Below are 22,717 nucleotides of genomic sequence, written 5' to 3'. Positions count from 1 at the left end.
TGCTCTGTGCAATTTTATGCCTGCACATACAGCTAGTGCTGTTGGGCTGTTTATACAGTCTTTTGGAACACTATTGAGAAGTGTTTCTTGTAAATATGACTTACAGCTACTTGGTTTACGTGCAGTCTGCACTGTCCTGTTTTCGTCCTGAGTGTTGATTTGTGGGTTTAAATGTGTGTTTAAATGTTTATGTGGTTTTTCTCATTAGTGTAACTTCGGTATGTACATAGCGTTCGCGCAATTTATGAAAGCGCTGTATTGTGTGTCCTGAATGTTTCAGCACTTCTGTCTATGTCTGAAATGAGTTCAATGTGTGTGTGTGGGTCGCATTTAATGGATATAAATAAGGCCCCAAACAAAAACGAAATTACCTATTTTTGCAAAAATAAATAAATTTACAGCATTTTTCCTTAGATGCACTGGATTAGATGTTCACAGGCAAACCTTTCAGCTGCAGTATATTTGATTGGAATGTTCATTCAGCCAGCACTTTTTCAGTTAAACACAGGTGGAATTTTGCATAACAGTCCTTTTACATAAATGTGGCGCAAAAAAATGTGACGCAGGATTGTGACGTGTTTTAAGTTAGGCATATGCGCTTAGGTTTGTGAGTTATTGCATCTAAATGATAGGCAAGTGATGCAGCAGACTCTTATATGTAGAACAATCACAAAAAGGAATAATTGGGTTTTTTTAGAAGACAAAAAAATATTAATTATGAAAAAATAATTATTAAAAATAAGTGCTACAAAAATCGTTTTTTAATATTTATAAAGCTTAACACTCATACTATGAGCTCCTAGCATTAAAATTTGATTTAAGTTATGTTGCATCACTAATGACAAGTATTTGTGTGTATAATTTCCCCTTTGGCATAGGCGCAAGCAAGCTCATTTTTATAAAGTATGTTATTATTTTCAAGTACCTGACTCATGGGTTATGTAATAAACATTCTAGTAATGCATATTATGCAAGAAAATTGTAGGATATTCATTTTTTGATGCCCAAAATATGAAAGTCGATTTTGAGTAAAAGCACTGTTTAAACTGCATTTTGCTTTCATTCAGAGTGTTTTTTTAAAGTGTCTCAGGCTTATGCAAATGCATACATTTAGGTTTTAATATATATATTTGCAGGTTGTGCCTTCTTATGATTCAGTGGGTTAATGTACCAGTATACAGGTTTGTTTTAATATCAGGGTTGAAGGTTCTAGCTTCAGCTAGGCCTACGGAAAGTTTGTTTATTTAAGACTGATGAAGTGTGTACCATAGGATTGCAACAAGCATTTACTCTAAAAAACTGGTCTGTGTGTCTTTAGGTTTTGAGAAACATTAACAGTAAATGTAGTTTAATGATCTGGGAATAGAGATAATTTTGGCGCCTAAAAAAAGAAATTATTTTTCAAAATAGAGTGAATTATTGCAGTTTAGATAGAGCCTACTGGCTTTGTCAGCTTCAATGTGGCAGAGGCCGGGGGGCGGGAGAATTTGCAGAGGCTGGCTTGAGTGCGCTGCTGAGATGTTATCTTTTAGTTTCCTGTAAACAATGTGGAAGGCTGTCATGTTGACATTTGTGACCCTTTAATTAGGACTTTGCCTCTGAGGAATGCAGAATGACCTCTCTGATCGGGCCTCTAGGGGTGAGGTTTCTGGTTTCTCCGTGAGAACATCAATAAAATAAAAGACCTTAATTTAAAAGGGAAAATAAAAAGGGTTTCTTTGGAAATACCAAAAATCGTGTTACATGCTCTGTGAACTGATACATTTGTGTCTCCACGCTAAGGAAAATAATGTTTGCTTGCTGCGTTTATTTTACAGAAAATGAAGTGTTGTATTAAGTCTTATATAGAAAATAAGATGCAGCCCTTTTCAAAATTTTGAAGGTTATAGGCTACAGGCCTACGTACAAAAAAGATTTGCTCATTAGGTATTAATTTTTTCAGTGCACATTATAGGTGCCAAATTAATATGGAGTATCAGTATAACCATTTCTTTTAGAACGGTAAAAATAAGATGGCTTGCTGTTGCGAGGTGAACTGAAAAGAGAGTAACAGTTAAGTAATGTAACTTTATTTTTGTGTATGTTACAATGTTTTTTGTGTCGTGTATTTTTCTGCTTCTGCCAACAGATTATTCATGGATTGTTCTAGGTGATTTAAAGCAGACAAGACACGTGAGTTTGGTTAATTGCAAGGAGATGTGTTTTTGCGTAATTTCTTTGGAAAGAAATGTTCATGTGTTTTTATGTTTGTGTATTTGGTCCTATAATGAAGTATTCTTGCTGGTTCTGTATGTTAGAAAGTGGTATTTGACAACAGATATCCACTACGGGTGATCTATTGTCAAATGCAGGGTGAGAGTAAAATAAAAAGTGTAATTTTGGTGTAATTTTGATTTTTATTTTAAGCCTGAGGCCTGGACTTTGGGTTTTGGGCTGCATGAATGCATGCGTTACCGCTTATTTACATGTGCTACATGTCTATCTGGTGGCTTGACATATGTTGTTTTTTTTTTTGTGTTGCTGCTTGAGAAAATATTACAAGTTTACCTGTGTTGTAAAAGGATATATGTGACGATGTATATCCTGAAACAGTTGGGTAGATTTGCCTTGAAACTAAATTTCATAAAAAGACAGGCAGCACTTTTACCAGTGCATGCCTAATTTGGCTATAATGATATTGAAGAAAACTAAAAAGATATACAGGTTCAAAGTGTGTCATCTGATGTTAGTCACTCACTGCACATTCCCTTAAAGGAATAGGCAGCCCTAAATTGTTATGTATCCTTGATTGGACCTAAGGATGGAATTATAGATCTGTGACTCAAGGTGACCTAATTTCTATATTGCATTACTTAATCATGTTTTGTTTCCCAAATAACATATGGCTTTGTCCCTTGAATGTAAACCAGGTTTCATTTTTCTCTCCCAGAAGAGAGAACAGGAACATTAGTTAGGATTACCGTATATGGTGTAGTTGCCAGCGGTAGAGTTAGAATTTGCGTAACTTTGGTCTTTTGTGTATCCCCCGTACTCTTGGTGATGTGTCACATGCCTGAGGCACCCAAGCAAACTCTTGTTCTTCCTATAGATTTTTCTTTTGTTGCTTCTCCCCTGACCAATGTCGCCTTTTGCTTAGTTATTAGGGATTTTAGTTGTGTCCTAGTCCCATTTCCCCTTCTTCATATTCCTTTCACCAGTCAGCCCATTTATTATGGGTGTATTGTTTATGTGCACACTTCTAGACTGTAGTGATGTATCAGGGACCCCCCATGTTATGCAAAATGTTTTTTCAGACTGACTGTCAGGGCAGTGATAGGCTGGTTAACTGACTCAATATTATAGTAAGACAAGTTTTCCATCTCAATAGGAGATATCTTAAATTTACCCTTTTGAACATGACGAATTTTCAATGTCTATTTAAACTTTTTCAGTTCTCTTTTGTTCCTGCTGCTTTAATTTTTTGGTGGGATCAGATGTGTTCTAATCATGCAAATACCAGGACTTTCTAGTGCTTGTCCTTTGACTGCACATTTGATCATTAGCCTTTGTATTGCATAGTGCACCTGATGCACATTTTTTTAAAGGGACTTTTCTTCATGTCCTTGATAATCTGTATTATGTTGTTTCTCTATTTGAGATGTTCTAAGATAAGGAATTTAGGAACACCTAGGCTTAATAATTAAGGGAAATATGTATTTACCCCCATTAGACAATGCCACTGTGTGAGGACATCCATTTAGATTCCTATGGTGTATTGCCACTCCATTGCAGATTGCAGGCCCCCTGCTTGCAGTCCCCTTGTTAAAACCAATGAACTGTTTTTGTGCTTGATTTGAGGGAAACTAACAATTGTGTTACATTTCCTACATCACTAGGTTCTGCTGGATCTTCCAGAGTCATAGGAAGAGTGATTCCCTGCAGACATGTGATCAACACTAAGCCCACTCCCCATTAGTGACGCTACAGATGAATGACAGATTTCTTGGCTCTACAATTCCTGCAACCAGAAAGTCGCGAGGCTGGATAGCAATCATCAGCGTGACATCAATGGTACCTCCCAAGCAAGGCATTTGCTTCAACAAAAGGCGTTGCAGAAAAAAGGAGGAGCTGGTTCTTTGTTTGCTACAGAATGAGAGCTTCTGTGTGTTTGAGCTTTGTACCTATTATGTGCTGGAAACCTCTGTCAGTGTACAGTCCTTTGAGCTCTTTGCCCGAGTTTTGGCCATACACACACCTCTTTTGCTTTGCTCCAGCGGAAAGGCAGTGCACCCGAGGATCCACGTTTGGAAAAAGGCACTACATTCTGGCGTCCATGGGAAAGCAGCTTGAGCGTCCTCTGACACTAAATAATGAGTGTTGGAGTCTGAAAGTGCAGCTGATCTTGAAAGGTTGTTTCTCAGTAGTGCTTGGATCTGCTCGAGATGCTTTGTGCCCTTGATCAATGAAGAGCACATCATTTGTAGTGTCTGCCACAAAAAAGAGATACTGGTGCATTTGTTTTGAGACATAGAGACTTTCGAGTGAGCTGTGGGTGTTTTGATAGGAGGGCACTCCAACTAAACAGTATTTTTTTCTCATGAAAAAGCCTGAATTGAAGAGGCTCAATGCTGAAGAAAACAATGGAAGCGGATTTGTAGGCCAAGAACTATGACTATGGACTAATAAAAAGTTTTTTCTTTTTGATTGTGCAGCTCTCTCATCCACGAAACTTGCTCATTTTTTGATTTTCGAACCGCCCTCCGGTTCTGCTGCTAGGGTCGCGGTTGCCACAGTCTTTGGAGTACAGCTGGAGACGGTTAGGTCGACAGTTCTGGTTGGTCTAAGAGAGTTACCCTGTACTGAACAGAAGCACTCCTTAGCAGAATCAATCTCCCACCGCGGGCAGCAACTTAGAGGATGGAGTTTCCCGGGATGGAGAGACCTGCCAGATCTACGAACTTTAAAACGAGAATATGCACTGTGATGGCGAAAAACAATTTTTAATAATATACATTTTTTATGTTGCTTGGTGTGATTATGTTTTTAATAAGGTATGTTTGCTTCACTTTTCAAGTGACATCTGTACCCACTACACAGCCCATACCTCCTCCTACTGTTTCCTCGCATTTTTTTCACCCTCTGCCTGAACATTAGTCTGCTAGAAGATTGGAGTTTGTCAATAATTCATTCGTTCAGCTTTCACATCAACACCAGTTAGTGATGAATATAGACCTGGACTCAGATTAGCATGAGTATAGGTTATTGCCTATGTAAGGGCAAAAGGATGGTCTGTGGTTCCGAAAATTCTGAACCTGTGTTTCAAATATCATGATTCTGTTATGAATTTGGTATCAGCGAACCGCAAATGACGAATGCGGTATGCATGAGTGTTTTCATCATGTTACACCAATGGATTCACTGTGTATTTGAAGGTTCTGTTTTTAACCCTCGTGTTCCATCTTGTGAATAGCAGCCATTTTGTGAATTGCCCTTACAGTAGGCTCTCACCATGGGAGAACAAGTATTTAAGGACATAACCTTAGCATGGGTTTGTGCTGACTTCTGCATGACCTGACGAAAAGCTGACCCTGTTGCTTGAGGCTAACCTTGCCAAGCCAGTTCCTGCCCTTTTGCTGATCAAGATTATAGATCAGAGCACAGGACATTGTAAACATTTACTACACACAAACATGCCTATCTTACTTCCATCTGTTCCTATTCCTGCCTCCACGAGATATTTATGACATGGGCTGTGATCTTAATGTTTTGGGTTTATCCGGCCTTGTCAGCTAGAGAATGTACGCATTATGTGGACATTGTTTATGGCCTGGACTTATCTTGAAAGTGGGTTTGTCATCATACAGTGCTTTGTGTGCACGTCCTGGGAGTGACCAACAATAATTTACTTCAAAGAGAAAATATGTGCCTAGGGCATAATAAATTGTATAAAAGGTCTGTGCGGAGACCATTCAGGCAGACTTCCTCATTCTGTTGCTTTAGGTGTGACTGGGCGACGTAGCCTCACAATTAATTGTAATAAAGATGTCTTTTCATATTTCAGATTCTCTGTTGATGTATTTGCTGCTTTTGAATGGACTACTTATTGGTAAGACCCCTGAGAAGGAGTATGAGGATTTCTATTTACATCATCTTCCCCAGCTGATGTACGTAAATAGTAGATTCTGATAAACACCATCTCTATTAAGATGTCTTCCTACATTAACAAGTGTGAATACCAGAGTGTATTAAAAGATCACTTACTCCTTCTTGTTTTTCACGAGAGTCTTGCGAGATTTTAACACTTTTAAAAAAACAATTAACCTTCTATTCTTTGCAGTACATATGTCTTAGACACTCTCAATAACAAGCACCACAATATGCATTTCTACTGTAGTGTATTGAGAACTCACTACTCCTTTTTACTATTCACCATCCCGCGAGTGTTCCGCAAGATTGTACAGTTTAAAAAAAAAAAACTACATTTATTTTCATCACAGCATTTATGCTTTAGAGACCTCGTCTCCAAATGTATGGAGCCACAGTTTTTTTACTTCATTTCCACAACACCTACAATTTTTCATAGTAAACAGTAATAGCTGCCATTTCATTTCTAAACTTCCAATAGCTAGCCAATCAGAGCGCTCTTGAGGCTTGTGGGAGCATCTCACTCCTGTGAGAGTGTGAAGGCTCACTGGAAAAATGGACCTCTCACCCGATCACAGACCTCTATTTTTTAATTGGTGCTCTTGTGTGATGCTCGCTAGACTCTCTCAAACCCAACCATCCAAATATCTAGATTTGTTTGACACTTAATAGCTTGAAAACTTCTAAACAGATTACATCAAATCACAGAAAGCACAATCTGCGTACCAAAATCTAGCTTCCTGGCGAATTTGGAGTCATTCCGGTCAGCTATTTTTGCTGTAGCCTGTCTTAAGAAAGTCAATGAAAATGCATGGGGATTTTGTGTTTTGGGGCCCCCCTTTTTTTTGGTGCCCCGCTTAATGGATCACCCAAAAGCTTTTCAGAAAGGAGCAGAGGTGGATGAACTTTTGTTTTGGAAAGTTTTGCGAAGATTCATAAAATGGGGCAACAATTACTAGCAAACCACAAAATGCTCCGTCTATGGAAAAGCAGACCTAACAATAACTACATGGCGGCGACCGCCGCAAGGTAATATATACACAAATAAGTGTGCAGTAAAGTCCCAAAAAAGAGCTTTGCGGTGCATAACTCTGGGTACTTACTTTATGGTAATGTCCTGTGTGGTAATGGCTACATATCTCTCCAGAGTATCTGAATTGAGGCAGTGACTGCTCAGCCGGTCTTCTTTTCACGGTCAGTAAACCTAGTACCATTACTTCTAAGAATAGTAACAGCTGCTAGTTAAAGACTTTATAAATGGTAGGGGTATGGTATTAAGCACCATATAAAAATTGGTTATTACGATCAGATTTCTTGAAGACATGAGTATCAGTGCTGGTGGACCTGTCAGCCTTAGGGTGGTCTTCCCCCAACCTTTTTGCCTTACTCCTGCCTTTTTTGAGGATCTTGTTTTTCTTGGTGTCAGTACTCTGTACACTTTACCACTGTGTGTTCTCACTCCTTTAAACATGGTAAAATTGGCTTACCCCCAATTGGCACATTTAATTTAATTGTAAGTCCCTAGTACAGTGGCACTACATGTACCCAAGGCCTGTAAATTAAATGGTACTTGTCGGCCTGCATGCCACCCCTGTAATTGCCCTTTTAAACATGTTTCAGGCCTGTTATTGCAGCCTGTGTGAGCAATTTGAACATTTTAATACCTATAAGTCATTCCTAGGTTAGGCCCTTAACAGTCCATAGGGCAGGGTGCAGTGTATTTAAAAAGTCGAACATGTATTTTTAATATTTACATGTCATATTAGTGAAAAACTCCTACATTTGATTTTGCTACTACAAGGCCTACCTCTCCCATAGAATAAGATGGGGTTAATACTACATTCAATAAGTGCAAACTTTTAATTGGGAGCACGTAGAAATGGCGAGTTTGGTTTCTTGAAAATTGCACTTTAAAACCCTCTTTAATGGTAGAGTCAGATTTAAGTCATACTTCTGAAAAAGCCACTTTTAGAAAGTTGTCTAATGCAAAGTGGATTGATCCTGTTAAGGGAGTAAGGGGCAGGATGATCATAAATAATCAATACACTTAGAGAGACCCCCCTATTCCAAAAATTGTTCACAAACTACTTAGGCTGAGTTACCATTCCACGCCTGATCCTACAAACAAATGTTTGCTATTATTTACAAAGTTATTCAGATATCCATCACACATCTCTACCTGTACTAAAACATATACTGCATACATGTATTTCAATCATGAAAAATTGGATATAATCGAAAAGACACACTTTATAAATAAGGAGTATTCTTTCTTGTAAAAATATATAGTCTGTCCATGCAAGACTTATTTTATTGTATAGTCGTTGTGGTGAATTCACATTAATATTCAACACAGTGAAACAAAAGACTCCACAATCAAACAAATGACAATGAACAAACATAGCTAGCTAGCTGGGCCTACAAGTAGAGATACTAGTGAAGCAAGTCAATGTTGGGACGATTTAACAGAGCTAAAACGTAACCAAATAAAAACCATAATCCATGGCGTCATGATGAGCGAATACTTGAGAGCTAACGCAGCACCACACGGGCTCATAGTCAGAAATTAACCCTTCATTTTCCAGAAGGACCTAGCTTTTAAAAAAGATTGGTCCCTGATAAGCTGGCACTGCACCAGGGACTGGCTAGTCCTGATTATTAAGACAGCAGCACGCCTCTCTGAAGAGATGAAAATGGATATCCATGACTTGGAAGTAAAATTGAAGACATATCAGATCCCTGCTGAACTCAAAAAAAGATTGGAAGAACTGAACAAAACTATGAGTGAGTTTGAAATCTCTCTCAAGGACACGAAATATGTCAAGTTCCATAAGGATAAGAAATCATTTTCCCATGAGACAGTGTATCCTTATATCAAAGATGATTACACCCCCACAGGAAACAATCCTGGTTACAACACAGACACTGAGGGTTCAGACACATGGATCAGATACATCGGATGCCAGCTCTAACCGCTACTAATCTAGGAACAGAAGACCAAGAGGAGGCAGAATGAGAAATAGAGGTGGTTATGGATGGCCCCCATACCAAGGCGCTCAACCCTTTGGTCCATCGCCACAATACTTCTATGTACCTCCACCCCCTTTTCACCAATCCTTCCAACAACAACCATATCCTGTTTGGAACAATGCCCAACCTATGGAACCTCAACAGCAGCCTTTTTTAGTGAGAGCAAGCTTCCCTAAAGAGGAAAAACAAAACGAGGACAGCAGGTGCAATGGGCACAACCTCTAGAAACCAACAGGAGCCACACACGCAGCATGGGACCTCTGAATGCGCCAACCACCAGCCACCAATGAACCTTGTGGTAAACCTATCTGATACCACCCTTACACCAGACCAAACAACTATACTAGAGAAAGGTCTAGGCTTTGTGCCCACAGCTACCCTTGACAGGTTTAAACTATGCTGCGAATTGAAGGAGTTCATTTGCAGCACAAATCTCGAGATATTCTTCAAGGATAAAGCACAAGATAACTCTACCAATAGCGACACAGGATTAAAGAAGAAATCCAACTTTACCCCCCCAACCAGCAGCATGCCAGTTGAATTACTGGCTTTCAACAAAGCTGTCTTGAAAGAGGTGACCAAAATAGATCCAAGAATGATAAAAACCTTTCACAATACCAGCAAGAAAGAGATTGAAGCAATCTTGCAATTTTCAAATGAACCATCCATAACAATTAAACCAGCTGACAAAGGTGGTGCAATAGTAGTGCAGAACACCATGGACTATAATACAGAGAGTCTACGCCTTCTAGCAGATGAACGGAATTACGAGGTCTTGGGAACAAACCCAACAGAATGGCTCCGCATAGAGATAGTAAGTCTAATAGAAGAATCATTGACAAACGATTGGATGTCCAAAAAAGAACCAGACTTCCTGGAGAACAAAGATCCCACAATGCCTTACTTCTACACGATACCCAAAATACATAAGACCATGGAAAAACCACCAGGGAGACCAATAGTCTCAGGAATTGGATCCATCGTAGAGCCCCTATCAAAATTTGCTGACGCTTTTCTCCGTCCCATAATACAACGGACGGATACATACCTCCAAGACATGAAGGCAGTTCTCTGCCTCATTAGGAATATGGAGTTCAATCCTATGACCCACATACTTGTGGGCCTAGACGTAGAAAGCCTCTACACTAGTTTGCCTCATAAGGAGACACTCGAAATTCTAGAGGAGGTTTTGTTTCAAGAACAATGGCAATACCACACCCCCAGACATATGGTATTAGAATGCTGTCGCCTAGCACTGACAGAAAACTTTTTTCAATTCAATAACAATGTTTACCGCCAGAAGCATGGGACGAGCATGGGAGTACTTTCGTGCCGAGCGTGGCAGGGTTGTAAGTCCACCATTTGGAAAAAGACAAAATATTACAACCTGACCACAATCCCCACCTGAGTCATGTCAAACTATGGAAACGCTACATAGACGATGTGCTTGTGATTTAGGAAGGAGAGGAGAATGAAGCAGGTGTTTTCTTACAATGGCTTAACTTACAAGACCCTTTTCTCAAGTTCACCTCTTCCATGAGTAGACCCAACCTGGTATTTCTGGATCTAAACATACAGGCCCAGGATGGTAAATTAACAACTACCACACACTTTAAGCCAACGGCCAGAAACTGCCTCCTCAGATTTGATAGTTTTCACCCCAGACAACTCAGGGAAAATCTCCCTTTCGGGCAATTCCTACGCCTCAGGAGAAATTGCTCTGATAAAAGAGATTACAAGGCCCAATCTAAAGATGTGAGCGAAAAACTCATACTAAGACACTACCCCAAGTTCATGGTGACGCAGGCAAATAAAAGGGCCTCAAACAGCAACCGAGACGCCCTTTTGGAACCCAAAGCTACTCAGGAAAACGAAAGGAAGCAGCAAATCTGTATAACCACCTACAATATAGCTTCAGATCTGGTGACTAAGATAATCAAAAAACACTGGAGAACATTAAACAGTTGAGGTTTAAATCTAGACAAACCCATGTTTAGCCACCGAAAAGGAAAGAATCTCCATAATTTTGTGGTCCACACAAGACCAAAGGAACCACATGGCTCAGTGGACGCAGATCGCCTCCTCCAGCCCTTCCCTGCAGGACACTCTCCGTGCACAAACTGCAGTGTTTGCCACCTGACCTCACCAACCAAAATCCACTTTAACAATGGCCTTACATTAGAACTAAGGTCTTTTTCAAATTGTAACACTCCTGGCGTGGTCTATATGATCACCTGTGCATGTGGATTAAACTATGTGGGCATGACAACTAGAAAGGTCAGCACACGCATGGTCAAACACCGAAGTAGTTTCAGGTGTAAACGTTCGAATACGAAAATGACCACGCATTTTTTTGAGAAAGCACACACTCCCAATAACCTACGGTGGGTGGTTCTGGAAACTGTAAAAACCCAAACTAACGTAGAGAATAAATTGTTTGCCAAGGAACAACGGTGGGTGTTTAAACTCCATTCTGACACCCAAGGCTTGAACGATGAGATACCTTGGGGTCAACTCTCATAAGACAACCTGAACATTTTTGATGCTCACTTTTGAGAGAGAAAAAGTACTGTATTTTGAAGAGTATATAGTACAGCATTATGAAAGCATAATCAAAAAAATCTCTAATAGCAAGCACTTGTCTGTAGTACCATTCTGGTTTACCCTCACATACAATAGGGTCAGCTTCTCTAGAGGTTGAATAACCAGTCATTTGCACTGTACCATTTCTGGGTAGGAATATCGAAAATAGAATGTCTGGGCCATTACAATACCAATATGTGGCTTTTTAATACCCCTGCTAGCTCCGTTCATGATGAAATCTGGCATTTTCCGTTTTTGAAATAATTTTTCTAAATTGGTTCTTAATTTGGGCACAAGAACAGAGATCATTTAGAATTATTCCTTTTAATAAACCGATCTCGCATAAGCATTATGGAACCATTCTTCTGATATACAATAGTCTTCCCAACATGGCCGCCACTAAAATCTTCACCGAGCGCACCAGCTTCAGCGCAATGACAACGCGGAAGCACTCGGCATAAATACAGCCTCCGGACCCACACGCGTTAAGATGCGGTCCGGAGGAAGCCTTGCAGGTGAATGAGCCACGTATTCCTGAATACCAAGTAAGTGCCGGGATCTGTTTAACAGGGGCGTGACGGACCGAAGGCCCCACTTTGATTTCGTAACTCCACCGAGATACGAATCCCGCAGTTGATTCGATTTCGGCATGTCAACCGGCCATATTTGCGGATCACTAATCCGGCAACCCCTTTCCTTATTATCCTCTGTTTTCGGCAGGATATGAGCATTCCTCCGCAGACCATGGGGCAGAGTTAGGTTATTTCATTCACATTTTTCCTTAATATAGCACTATTTAGGAGTGGCGTACACAGGGCTGGTCCCTGTGTAGTCCTGAAGAAGAGATAGGGGAATCTTGAAACATGTTGGCACAAGTGAATAGACATACATAACTCATTGACAGTAAGGATCCCTAGTTCTCTACTCCATTTTTATTATACCACCCAGGAGCAAGAATAAATCATTTATAGCTCACTAGGCAGGTATTTTTAAACCGCATAGATCATACCACTCCATATTCACAAACACCACTTGCACCACACATAGTCCATCACAAAAAAAGGTGCTCCTACGTAGTTCGCAAGTCGCAGCACGCCTCAGTCCGTAGAGGACTGGGATGGCCCCATTGATGAAACATGTCACCGTGGGGAAACCCTGGTGAGTGAGGGGACTCAAGAAAGAAATATCATTTTTCTTTCTATTAATCATCACACAGATATTCCAACCCCAACGAGCGTTATGAATACTATCCACCTGCCAGGTTTCTGACTTTTGTCTCACAAAAGTGTTTTTCATAAATGAAAAAACATATACATTACATATACCCTAAACATAGCTCACTTTTAACTGCTTTTTTCAGTGAATTCATTGGTTTTTCTATGATTTACTTATTTTTTATCCCCACTGTGCACCACCAGCTATGCGCACCTGGGGTTAAGCACAAGGCCTGGCCTACAGATAGTTCCTGCGCCCAGCCTTCCGCGGCTGTTCAATCCTCCCTGTGCATGGCCATTGGTCCATGTCCAGATGTTATTGGAATCACAGCTGTGTGCGGAGGATGTTGGGCGAAGCAAGGCAATCCTCCCTGTGCATGGCCATTGGTCCATGTCCAGATGTTATTGGAATGACAGCTGTGTGCAGAGGATGTTGGGCGAAGCAAGTCCCCTTCGGCCAGGCCCTGTGCCATGGTTGCCCGCCCAATCAACACTGGGCATGGCCTTGGATCATGCCTTTCGTAATGCCGGCTGGGACTGACCTCAGGGCCTCGTCTCAGAGTAGGCCTTGTGCCACACATGCCAAGACCCCCAGCGCCCATGGTGCATGGCCTTTAGCCGTGAACCGCGGACACGGATGGCAGAGGCACTGCTCACACGGGAGAGGGCAACCCCTAAGCCTTAACTTGTGCCTTCCAAACTAAGCCAAATACTTATTTTAGTGTTTGGTTTTACTTTTTTACAGTGTCTTAAAATTATGTGTTTTGGAAGAGCTCACAAGTAAGGCACAAAAGGACTTTCAAATCCGACACCTAAAAATGTCTTCTAATGAGTTTACGAGTCATCTCTGACTTACGTGTCTTGCACTGAAATCAGAGATTTTTTAGGGATTGCTGTCCATTTTCCACACTTCTAGGTACTCATGACCACTGCTCTTGTGAAGGCCACCTTTAGGGTTGGCTGCCCATAACTTTGTCAACTTTTTTCACAGTATGAAACTCGTTAGTCAGAGCCATCCTTAATCCAGGCATGTTGTCTTAAAATTTGAAAATGTGATATGCAGGCCTGACAAGTAAGTTTCAATGGCTGAGATATACTAAAGCGTTAACCCTTTAAAGCCTGCCTGGCACCTTTTTTGAAACGCTAATACCATAAGACCTATAAATAGGCTACAATGTAGGTAAATGCACTCGACGAGATGAAAACTGGAAAGGGCTACGGGTATCAAAAAAATCTTTTCTAGAAAGCTTATATAATGCAAAATATTGTACAATAAATTGTAGCTATCACAATGCACATAAGCATGCTCTGATTAACATTGTTTTTTAGAGGTCAAACTCGCCATTCATTGTGTATCATGCATTTTTAAAAATTATAGACTTATTTTCATTTTGTATCAAGTAGATAAACAGCTTCTTGAAACAATGAGAAGTACCGCATTAGTTAGACAGAAGATTGAAAAGTTCTCAGCAATCCCTTCAAATTGGTTCACAATCATTTTGTGATTTGTAATAATTTCCCCTCAGTCAAGAGTTGATTGCCAACAGGTTTGGTGCTTAGCGTTTTCCTAAAAAGCACAAATATTACTGCCACTGAAAATGTGGTGATAAAGAGAATGTCATCTGGTGTTCACAATAGTGTATCCGAGAAAATAAAAGAGAAAAAGAAGGTTTTGCAGGGAATCCATTGTTTATATTGGCCAGTGCGGGGAGAAACGACTCTCTTCATTCACATATACATATTAAGGCAATTAAGCAACGTCAAGCATCATTAGTCACGGCAATCTGAGCTTTGATCAAATTTCGCTTCGTGATATTTCCCAAAATAACAAAACAGGAACAAAGTGTTTGCAAAGTGATTCATACATACATATATCACTTCCACAGTGATTCGTCAAAAACGTGAAAACAATTATAAAATATGAGAGTGATGTTGAATTGTTTCCCACGCACATATTTGTAAGTAGTGTCATGCAAGGAAGTGACACTTGACTGGTGAAAGTCGCTCACTGTTGCTGTAGAGAGAAATAAGGGAAGTTTGCTAAACGCACGTGTGCACAGTGCTTTGCAGCCATGTTTTATTCATCGTCATCTGTCACGCGTTGTCTCTCGTTCTGCGCACCTCTCTCTCTCTTGTCACAGCGTGAGACATAAGAGGGGACATCGGCACATACCTCTGTGGTACACGCGCGCTTCTGCTCCGCAGTCGCTGGTCTTGTTGTGGATGAAGAGGGACCCGCTGATGCTGGCCAGGCCCTGTCGGACATTGTGAGGCAAGGGACTGGGCGGCCATTGCCCTCCTGGTCTGTCTTCATCTGTGCTCTGAAGGATCAGGCCGGATTAGGAGCGGTCTTTTAAATTTCCTAATTAAGAGGCTGTTCGGGGCAGCCCGGGGCTGCCACGCTGTGCCATGGCCTGGCGCTGGCCTCGTGCAGGTCACTGCAGTCACTGAGCGAGAACGAGTGTGGCTAAAAAACTCTGCCGCGTCCCTTCAGTTCAAGTCCTGGCCCTCTTTGAAATTCCAGGGCCTTAACGAACGACCTTAATTAGTGGAAACGGAAGAGGAAGACGTGAACTGACGTGTAGACATGGCAGGCGTGCGCCATTGCGTGGCCGCCACAATCGGTGAACGAATGTATCGGGCAACAGTGCTGAAGTTGTAAAAAAAATAAGTGCATGGGCCCTCGTCGGGAGGCAACTGCAGCTTGCACCACCCCATTGCCCATGACAGCGTTGCCAATGACCAGCGTGGGATTGGTAACGCGGGCGCTCAGGAAGTGCCCCAGGGGCCGGTGCCGAGTTCCAACTGTGGGCTGCTTCTTGGAGCAGTCTGGGGGCAGATTTGGGTGGGGTCGCTGTTGTTCGGATACAGCCAGTGGCCAAGTGGGTGTCCGAGTGGCCTTTCTGGAGGCAGAAAATGTGGGGCAATTTTTTTTAGTGTACCCGGGCGATTTTGAATCCCAATCCAACCCTGCCAATGACACTACCACCAGAACTACAAATAATCACACTCCTACAAGTGTGATAATTCAGACTATTCAGGGCCCCCAAAGCTATGATAATGGTTTGGCTGGCAGGTATCAGTCCTTTTTAATGTTTATAACATAAACAAATGTTGTTATGCTCATCCCTAAATTAAACAAACACTTACATTAAACAAACAGTGCCACATGGTGGCAAACTGTAATAAAGGCCAGTGTTGGTAATTAAATGCTGCTCCGAGCACCGGAAACCACTGGCTCAAATTAAGCACTGTCAACAGCTTACAATACCAGAATGAATGAAAGGCATTTGTGGGGCTGGAGTCCCACAGGTAGAACCCTCTGCAATCTTAGTAGGGCTAAAATGGTTTATGTATGTCATGGTCTTATTCTTAGAACCTAGAAGGGGCGGCCCTCGCGGGCAGCACCTGTAGCCTGAGCTGCACTTGTTCAAGCTGGAAGCTTCACGTTCCTGGCCCAGGATGCATTCAGGAATAGTGGTGATGGGACATTATTTTTCCTTTCTGATTGTCTCTTGACATTTTTAGCTGTTGTTGCTTGCACACTTTGATAAATGACACCTTTGCAGGTTTTCAATGACGCATTAATGTTATCTCGTTTGCAGTGTGATCTCGCAATTGCATCTGAAAGACGACCACTGTTCTCTTACCCACTGATCTGTTCAACATGTGGAAAAAAAGAAAGCTAGGAAATACATTTTAATTTGCATTCAACTACATTTTAGTTTGCATTTCACAACTCTGCGATTTGGCTCTATGACATATTTTTGTTTTTTTCAGCCAGCGGCAAGTTGCATTGTGCGGCTTCTAGTTTTTTCTTTTTTTTAACCGTTTTACCATGGGCTCGAAACAACCCAAGGCACTGCAGCAGATAACCAAACTACCAGACAAGGAATTCTACGAATTCCTAAGAATCAAAGCAGCCATCACCAAGGCAAACCTCTCCAAACACATACCCACCATCATGCAGTATGCACAGAATCTGAACAAGACAGGCCACCAAACAGCGCAGATCTACAAATTAATCACACCACGCACCACAGCTCTTAACAACAAAACAATAGCCTTCTGGGAGGAGATTATACAGAGACCGCTAAACGAAGAGGAGAGGGCTAGAGTTTGGACATCGGCGTCCAAAAACAAAGTAACACCGCAGTTGGCACAAACAAAATACTGGATACTGCACAGACTACACTGGACACCAGCGAGACTAGAAACAGTGGGGGCAAGCGGTAGCAGCACCTGCTGGAACTGCCATAAAGCAAGGGGAGGCCTAGCCCACATGATATACAAATGTCCCAAAGTTAAAACATTCTGGAACAAAGTATACAACCTCATAGACACAATCACAGGATGCCAGACACAACGAGGCCTAGCGGGCATTGCCACCACCTTCCTAGCATCACAGCTTCAGTCCAAAGAAGAACGTGAACTAGTCGACGTTCTGCTGACGGCAGCGGTGAAAACCATCCTGGGGAACTGGAAGAACACCAGCAAAGCCACCTTCAAACGCTGGTTCAACTGGATAACATTCCTTCGGGGGCAGAAAACATTACCGATCATGTGGGAAGCCCCGATGCCCACCTGAGGCAGTAAACCGTAAACCTCCCCCCCGCCCCCTCTCTTCTCTCTTCTTTTCTCTCTCTCTGGCTCCACTATGCAAAAAGTACACATTGTAAGAGCTGCCCAAAGTAAGACAATTGTTTTGTTTTTGTATATGAAAATTTATTTTCAATAAAATATTCTGAAAAAAAAAAGCCAGCATACAAAGTACTGTTGGCTAAAATGTCAGAATTGTCAATAACTTCTCAGCTGTTTTTAATTTTTACACTGTTGTCTTGTCAGGCATTGTACATTTTGTGAGGTTGATTGCTCCATTTAAAAAAAATGCTTGTTTCACACGTAAATTGAATAGTAAACTTTGCCCAAATATTTTGTAAGCATTCACTCTTTCACTCACATCATTCGTTAAAACAAGCATTGTCAATGGGGCAAGTTTCCTCAGGCCATACTGATTGAAAAGCCCTACACCTGATGAGGATGTCCATACTTGTGGCATGTTTCACAGGGCCAGTCACTATAATCGTAGCCCGTGCTATGAAATTGGCCATGCCCACACTGCCAAACCACCATTGCAGCTGGCTGGGTGTGGGAAGCTGAAGTGCACATGCCTTGAGACTGAACCAGACGCCTAACACCAAAGCATCTCCTGCTTTGCTACCAGTACCAAGAAGGCAGTGGTAGTGAGGAGGTGACAGCCGGATCCCATAATTCGCTGCAGCCTCGCCTGTTATGTATCCGATCTAGAAAAGCAGCGCCACAGAGGCAGAGGAGAACAGCTCTTAGCTTATTGTGGTCCTCAAGCCCTGCTGACAGTGTAACTGGCAGCCCCTATATTTATAGCCGAAGTTCAAACTTTTGCATAAAAAGTGTAATTTTTGGATTGTTTTCTTTAGCACCTTAAATTATATCACTGCACTGAATGGCCCTTAACCCGTTTACTGTGGCGGCAATTCCGCCGCGGTGCGGGCGTTCGAATGCACGGGCGGGGCTGCGTCTGCCAACAGACCTGCGCAGCACTACCATGGTAGTGTTCGCGACGGCCGTTGGCCGACGCACGCACGCAAGTGGTTAATGAAATTAGTGAACCACACCTTTCTACTGTGTCTGTTTTATTGATAAGTCAATTGTCTTGTTTCCTCTGTATAAACCTCTATTTGTATAGATGAAGCAACATCATGGCTTATGAAGCCACACATGAGAGATTGTTGTACAGTGTGCATATGTAACTGAACTATTTGGAGGTGCTCTTCGATGCAATGATCATGAGAAAGGAGGCGAAAGAATAAAAGGAATAACCTAGGGTCACATTGATTGGTCAAGTTTAAAAGCCAGAATTGAAACCAGGGGGCATATTTACATGGATTTAACGCCACCAGAATGTCAAATTTTTCTGATTTTATGGTGGCGATAAGTCCTTCACCTATTTACAAGGCGGCGTTAAGCCACATAAACGTGGCTTAATGCCGCCTTGTAAATAATGCCCCAATTCACGTACCACTTAGACTGAAAGGGGCATGCAATGGGTGTTACAGTGGGCGTTCTGTCGCAACACTCATTGCTTTCTGCATTCTCCAGCACACATAGAAACAGCAAATTGCCTGTAAAGATTGTTTATGTGCAGGAATTTGGCTGGCGTTGTATTTTTCTGAAAAAAAGAAAACCTGTATAAACAAAGTGCCTTTTATACCACCAGTGTCGACCGAATATTTGTGTTTCAATCTCTCAGTAGTTATACTGTTTATCTTACACGTGGGCCCAGTATTTGTTATATGTTTGTCTAAGGTCAAGGATCCTCATTCTTGGCTCTGTGAGGTATAGGGTATTCCTCAACACTGGCGGCACTGTGAGAATCTGTAGAATCCTATCATTTACGGATCAACTGTTTATACATCTGTTTGAGCGCCACCGTCCTGTTCTATTTAAACCCTGTGCTGGCCGTCCAGGAATTTGTCCCTCCCTACAGATAAACAATCACCTCTGAAGCGCAGACACCCTTGCAACATGGTGCAAGGGTGCCTGCGCCGGCACTAGCTTCTTTAGCGCCAGCACTAGGGGAAACGCAGGGGTGTACTGTATTCTTGTGAATACAGCGCATCCCATATTTTGAAAATGATGGACCGCAGCGTCACAAATTTTGTCGTAACACCACGCCATCCCCTGAGAATTCTGAAGCATACTGTGACATCCATTGCAAGCATTGGTCATAAACAAAACACAAATCAACAAACAAAAGACCCCTCAACCCAACCCCCCACCCTCAACCCCTGCATGCAACTTTTGCACATCCCCAACTAGCAGTGTGCCTGTCTCCCCAGATCTAACTATGTAATCTAAACGTAGAAAATGGAGGAGGACCTTACAACAGGCCACCAACCTCCACCATCCCAACCCGCCTACAAACCCCACCAACTATGCACATACAGAAAACCCAAAAAAATATTAACATAGTCAGTGGGGAAAAAGAGATTGCCCCGAACAAACCAGCGCCCCCGACACCATAGTCAATTGATACGACCAAAAAGGGATAACTGTTCTTCGTTGTCCATCGGGGTGTCCCCCTCCTTGTCCGGTCCCTGAACTTGGTCCAGCCAGTCCGCTGCAGCACCAGGATGATCAAAGAACCAAGCTTCGCCGTTGGGTTCTATCCATAGGCGGGAAGGGAACAGCGTAGAGTACTTGATTTCTGAGGCGCGCAACCTTCTCTTAATGTCCATGAAACCCTGCAGCTGTTTCTGGACTGCCTGTGTAAAGTCAGGGAAAAATAGCAAGGACGCATTCTCGTATGCCAGAGGTCCAGAAGATCTTGCGGCCTGCAGAATAGTGTCTCGGTCCCGAAAGTTCAGAATGCGGACAATCATAGGACGAGGAGGGGCCCCCGTCTTCGGTCGTCCGTCGGGGACTCGGTGGGCTCTTTCGACTGTAAAAAAGTTACTGAGGCCCTTAGGTTTTAGATGATTCAGAATGAGATCCTCCACAAACAGATCCGGGGCCTGTCCCTCCGATCTCTCCGGTACGCCAAGAATGCGGAAATTATTGTGCTTCGCACGTCCTTCATATTCGTCCAGCTTACGGGCAAACTGTGTCCGAGACACCTTGAGTTCTCTCACCTCTCGCTGAAGTTCCGACACATCGTCGGTGAGACTCGATGTTTTGATCTCGAGTGACTTGACCTTCTCCAAAGTTTTAGTCATGTCAGCTCGGATTAACCCCACCTCGATAGTCACTGTGTCCAATTTGCAGTCCATCCTACCGAGGGAAGACTGGATCCCAGTGATCGCTGCCATCAGGTCTTTGAGTGTCGGGGCCGCTCCGGATGGGCCACCCTCCTGGCCACTCACTTGGGTGCGTTTCTCGTCCACCGGGGAGCCCTTGGAGAAGTTATACTTTTCCAGTCTATTGGACTGAACTTGTCTGTTAGACCTTGATGATTTAGGAGGTAGCTTTTCGGGGTCCCCCTCGCCGCCATTATCAGATTCTGCACTGCCACCAACTCTGCCACTGAGCTAGGTCTATGCTTCGCTAAGACTATCGAAGCAATCGTGCGTTGCTCCGTACTGGCAGGGGTGCACTGCGCAAGATTGTTCGAGAGGGGAACCCCGAGGCCCCGCAGATGCAACACGACTTCCGTGGATCGAGTGCCACCGCGCACTTCCGGTTCCACTCGCTGTTATTTTTGAACTCCAGAGCGGGAAGTGCCACACGCAGGGTCCCGGTGGCGCTTCCTGTAGGCCCGAAAATTCCAGACGGTGGATTTAGGTCATTAGAGCACCCAAATCGATCGGAATGGCGCCCAGTGGCTCAGGCGCCGGTCCCCCACCCGATGGTAGGGACGGGGCTCAGGATAATGTGCCAGATGGCAAGTCAGGATGTGGCGGCCAGCGGAGCCGATGCTCAAGCGGCCATCTTGGTCGCTGGCACGGCTCCTCCTCCTGTTTGCTAATCTTAGAGAAATGATACATGCTCCAGATTGTGGAAGTCACAGGAGTTCTGTCACGCTTGGGAGGAATGTCATACTTTATGAAAGAGTAAACCATACACAGGTAATAGTGTTATGCTTCATCATCTGCATCCTCTCCCCTCCCAGCGGTTCAAAATTTATCAAGTGTGACCGGACTTATTCTGTCTATTTCACCTTTGAAGAGGAATAACATGCGAATTTTGGCAAAGTTACTCATTTGATAGTCCCAATGAAGTCAGAACAATTACACTTACTTAAAACGGAGGCACTTGATTGTGTGATGCCTGAAAACCCAATAATCCGAAGAATTGTGAAAACATATTCCTTTTGAAAGATCCGTAGTCATATTTCATACATCAGGAATGCTGTATGCGGAAAATATTTTGGGGCATATTATCAAGAATAAGCGATAATTATCTCTAAGCTTGGTTAGCGGCTATAATTTTGTTGCCGTGCTTCGCCTATTTTTATCGCTTAGAAACCTTTGCTATTATCAAGGTTTATCTCCTACGCGATAAAAATTGGCCGAAATGCATGAATATCACTGAAATTCAGCGATATTCTTGCATTACCGAGCTAATGCTCTTAGCCATGTTATCCACCTACCATTGGATAACATGGCTAAGAACTGCTCTGGGCAGGCGTTAGCTTTTGGAGATATTCACGCTTAGCGCGAATATTTCAAAACGTAGGTAATAAGAGATAGCGATGTTAGCGACTGTTTCCAGTCGCTAACATCTTGGCACGCCCACTTTGCATGTCGTTAGCGATAATTATCGCTGAGATGCAAATTGGGCCCCAAGATGATTGCTATCTCCTACTAGCTGTCGCTAACTGGTGTTAGCGACAGCTAGGTAATAGGGCGATAAAATTATCGCCACTTTAGCGGGAAAAATTCCCACTAAAGCGCGATAAGGCCCTTAGTAATGTGCCCTTTTGTTCTCCGCTTTTAGGTGCAGTAGTGGGCGTTGACTTTTAAAAGTGGTGGGGAAAGCGCAGCAAATATTTTGAGCCAGTTACAGGCACTGTGAGAAACCAGCAATGCCTTTAGGCTCAATGCCAAAGCTCTCAATTGTGGTTCGATAAACATGTTTTTTTTCTATAACAGACCACGGCTGGGAGCTCTGGAGGGGAGACTAAATGCAGTGCGCAGTTCTCACAGTGCTTGTCTGTGAGTCAGAAAGGTGTGAAAACACAAGATGTTTGTCTTTAACCCCCACTGGGGGCCTCGTATTGGTTTCAAAGG

At 42.7% G+C, this 22,717-nt stretch overlaps 1 protein-coding gene across 1 annotated transcript in view; it reads right to left on the bottom strand.

The window, feature by feature from the left end:
- Positions 1-16,121, bottom strand: part of LOC147679757 (transmembrane protein 17B-like) — a 340,261-nt gene extending 324,140 nt beyond the window's left edge. The window contains exons 1-2 of the mRNA XM_086942473.1: positions 16,101-16,121; positions 15,124-15,271 (exon numbers count right to left, since the gene is read on the bottom strand). Of these exons, the coding sequence (XP_086798599.1) occupies positions 15,124-15,271; positions 16,101-16,121 (169 nt within the window). The remainder of the gene's footprint in view (positions 1-15,123; positions 15,272-16,100) is intronic.
- Between the last annotated feature and the right edge of the window lie 6,596 nt (positions 16,122-22,717).

This window comes from Lissotriton vulgaris, chromosome 11, assembly GCF_964263255.1.
Source record: "Lissotriton vulgaris chromosome 11, aLisVul1.2, whole genome shotgun sequence".
Classification (NCBI taxonomy): Eukaryota; Metazoa; Chordata; class Amphibia; order Caudata; family Salamandridae; genus Lissotriton; species Lissotriton vulgaris.
This window is presented reverse-complemented; position numbering and strand designations above follow the sequence as displayed.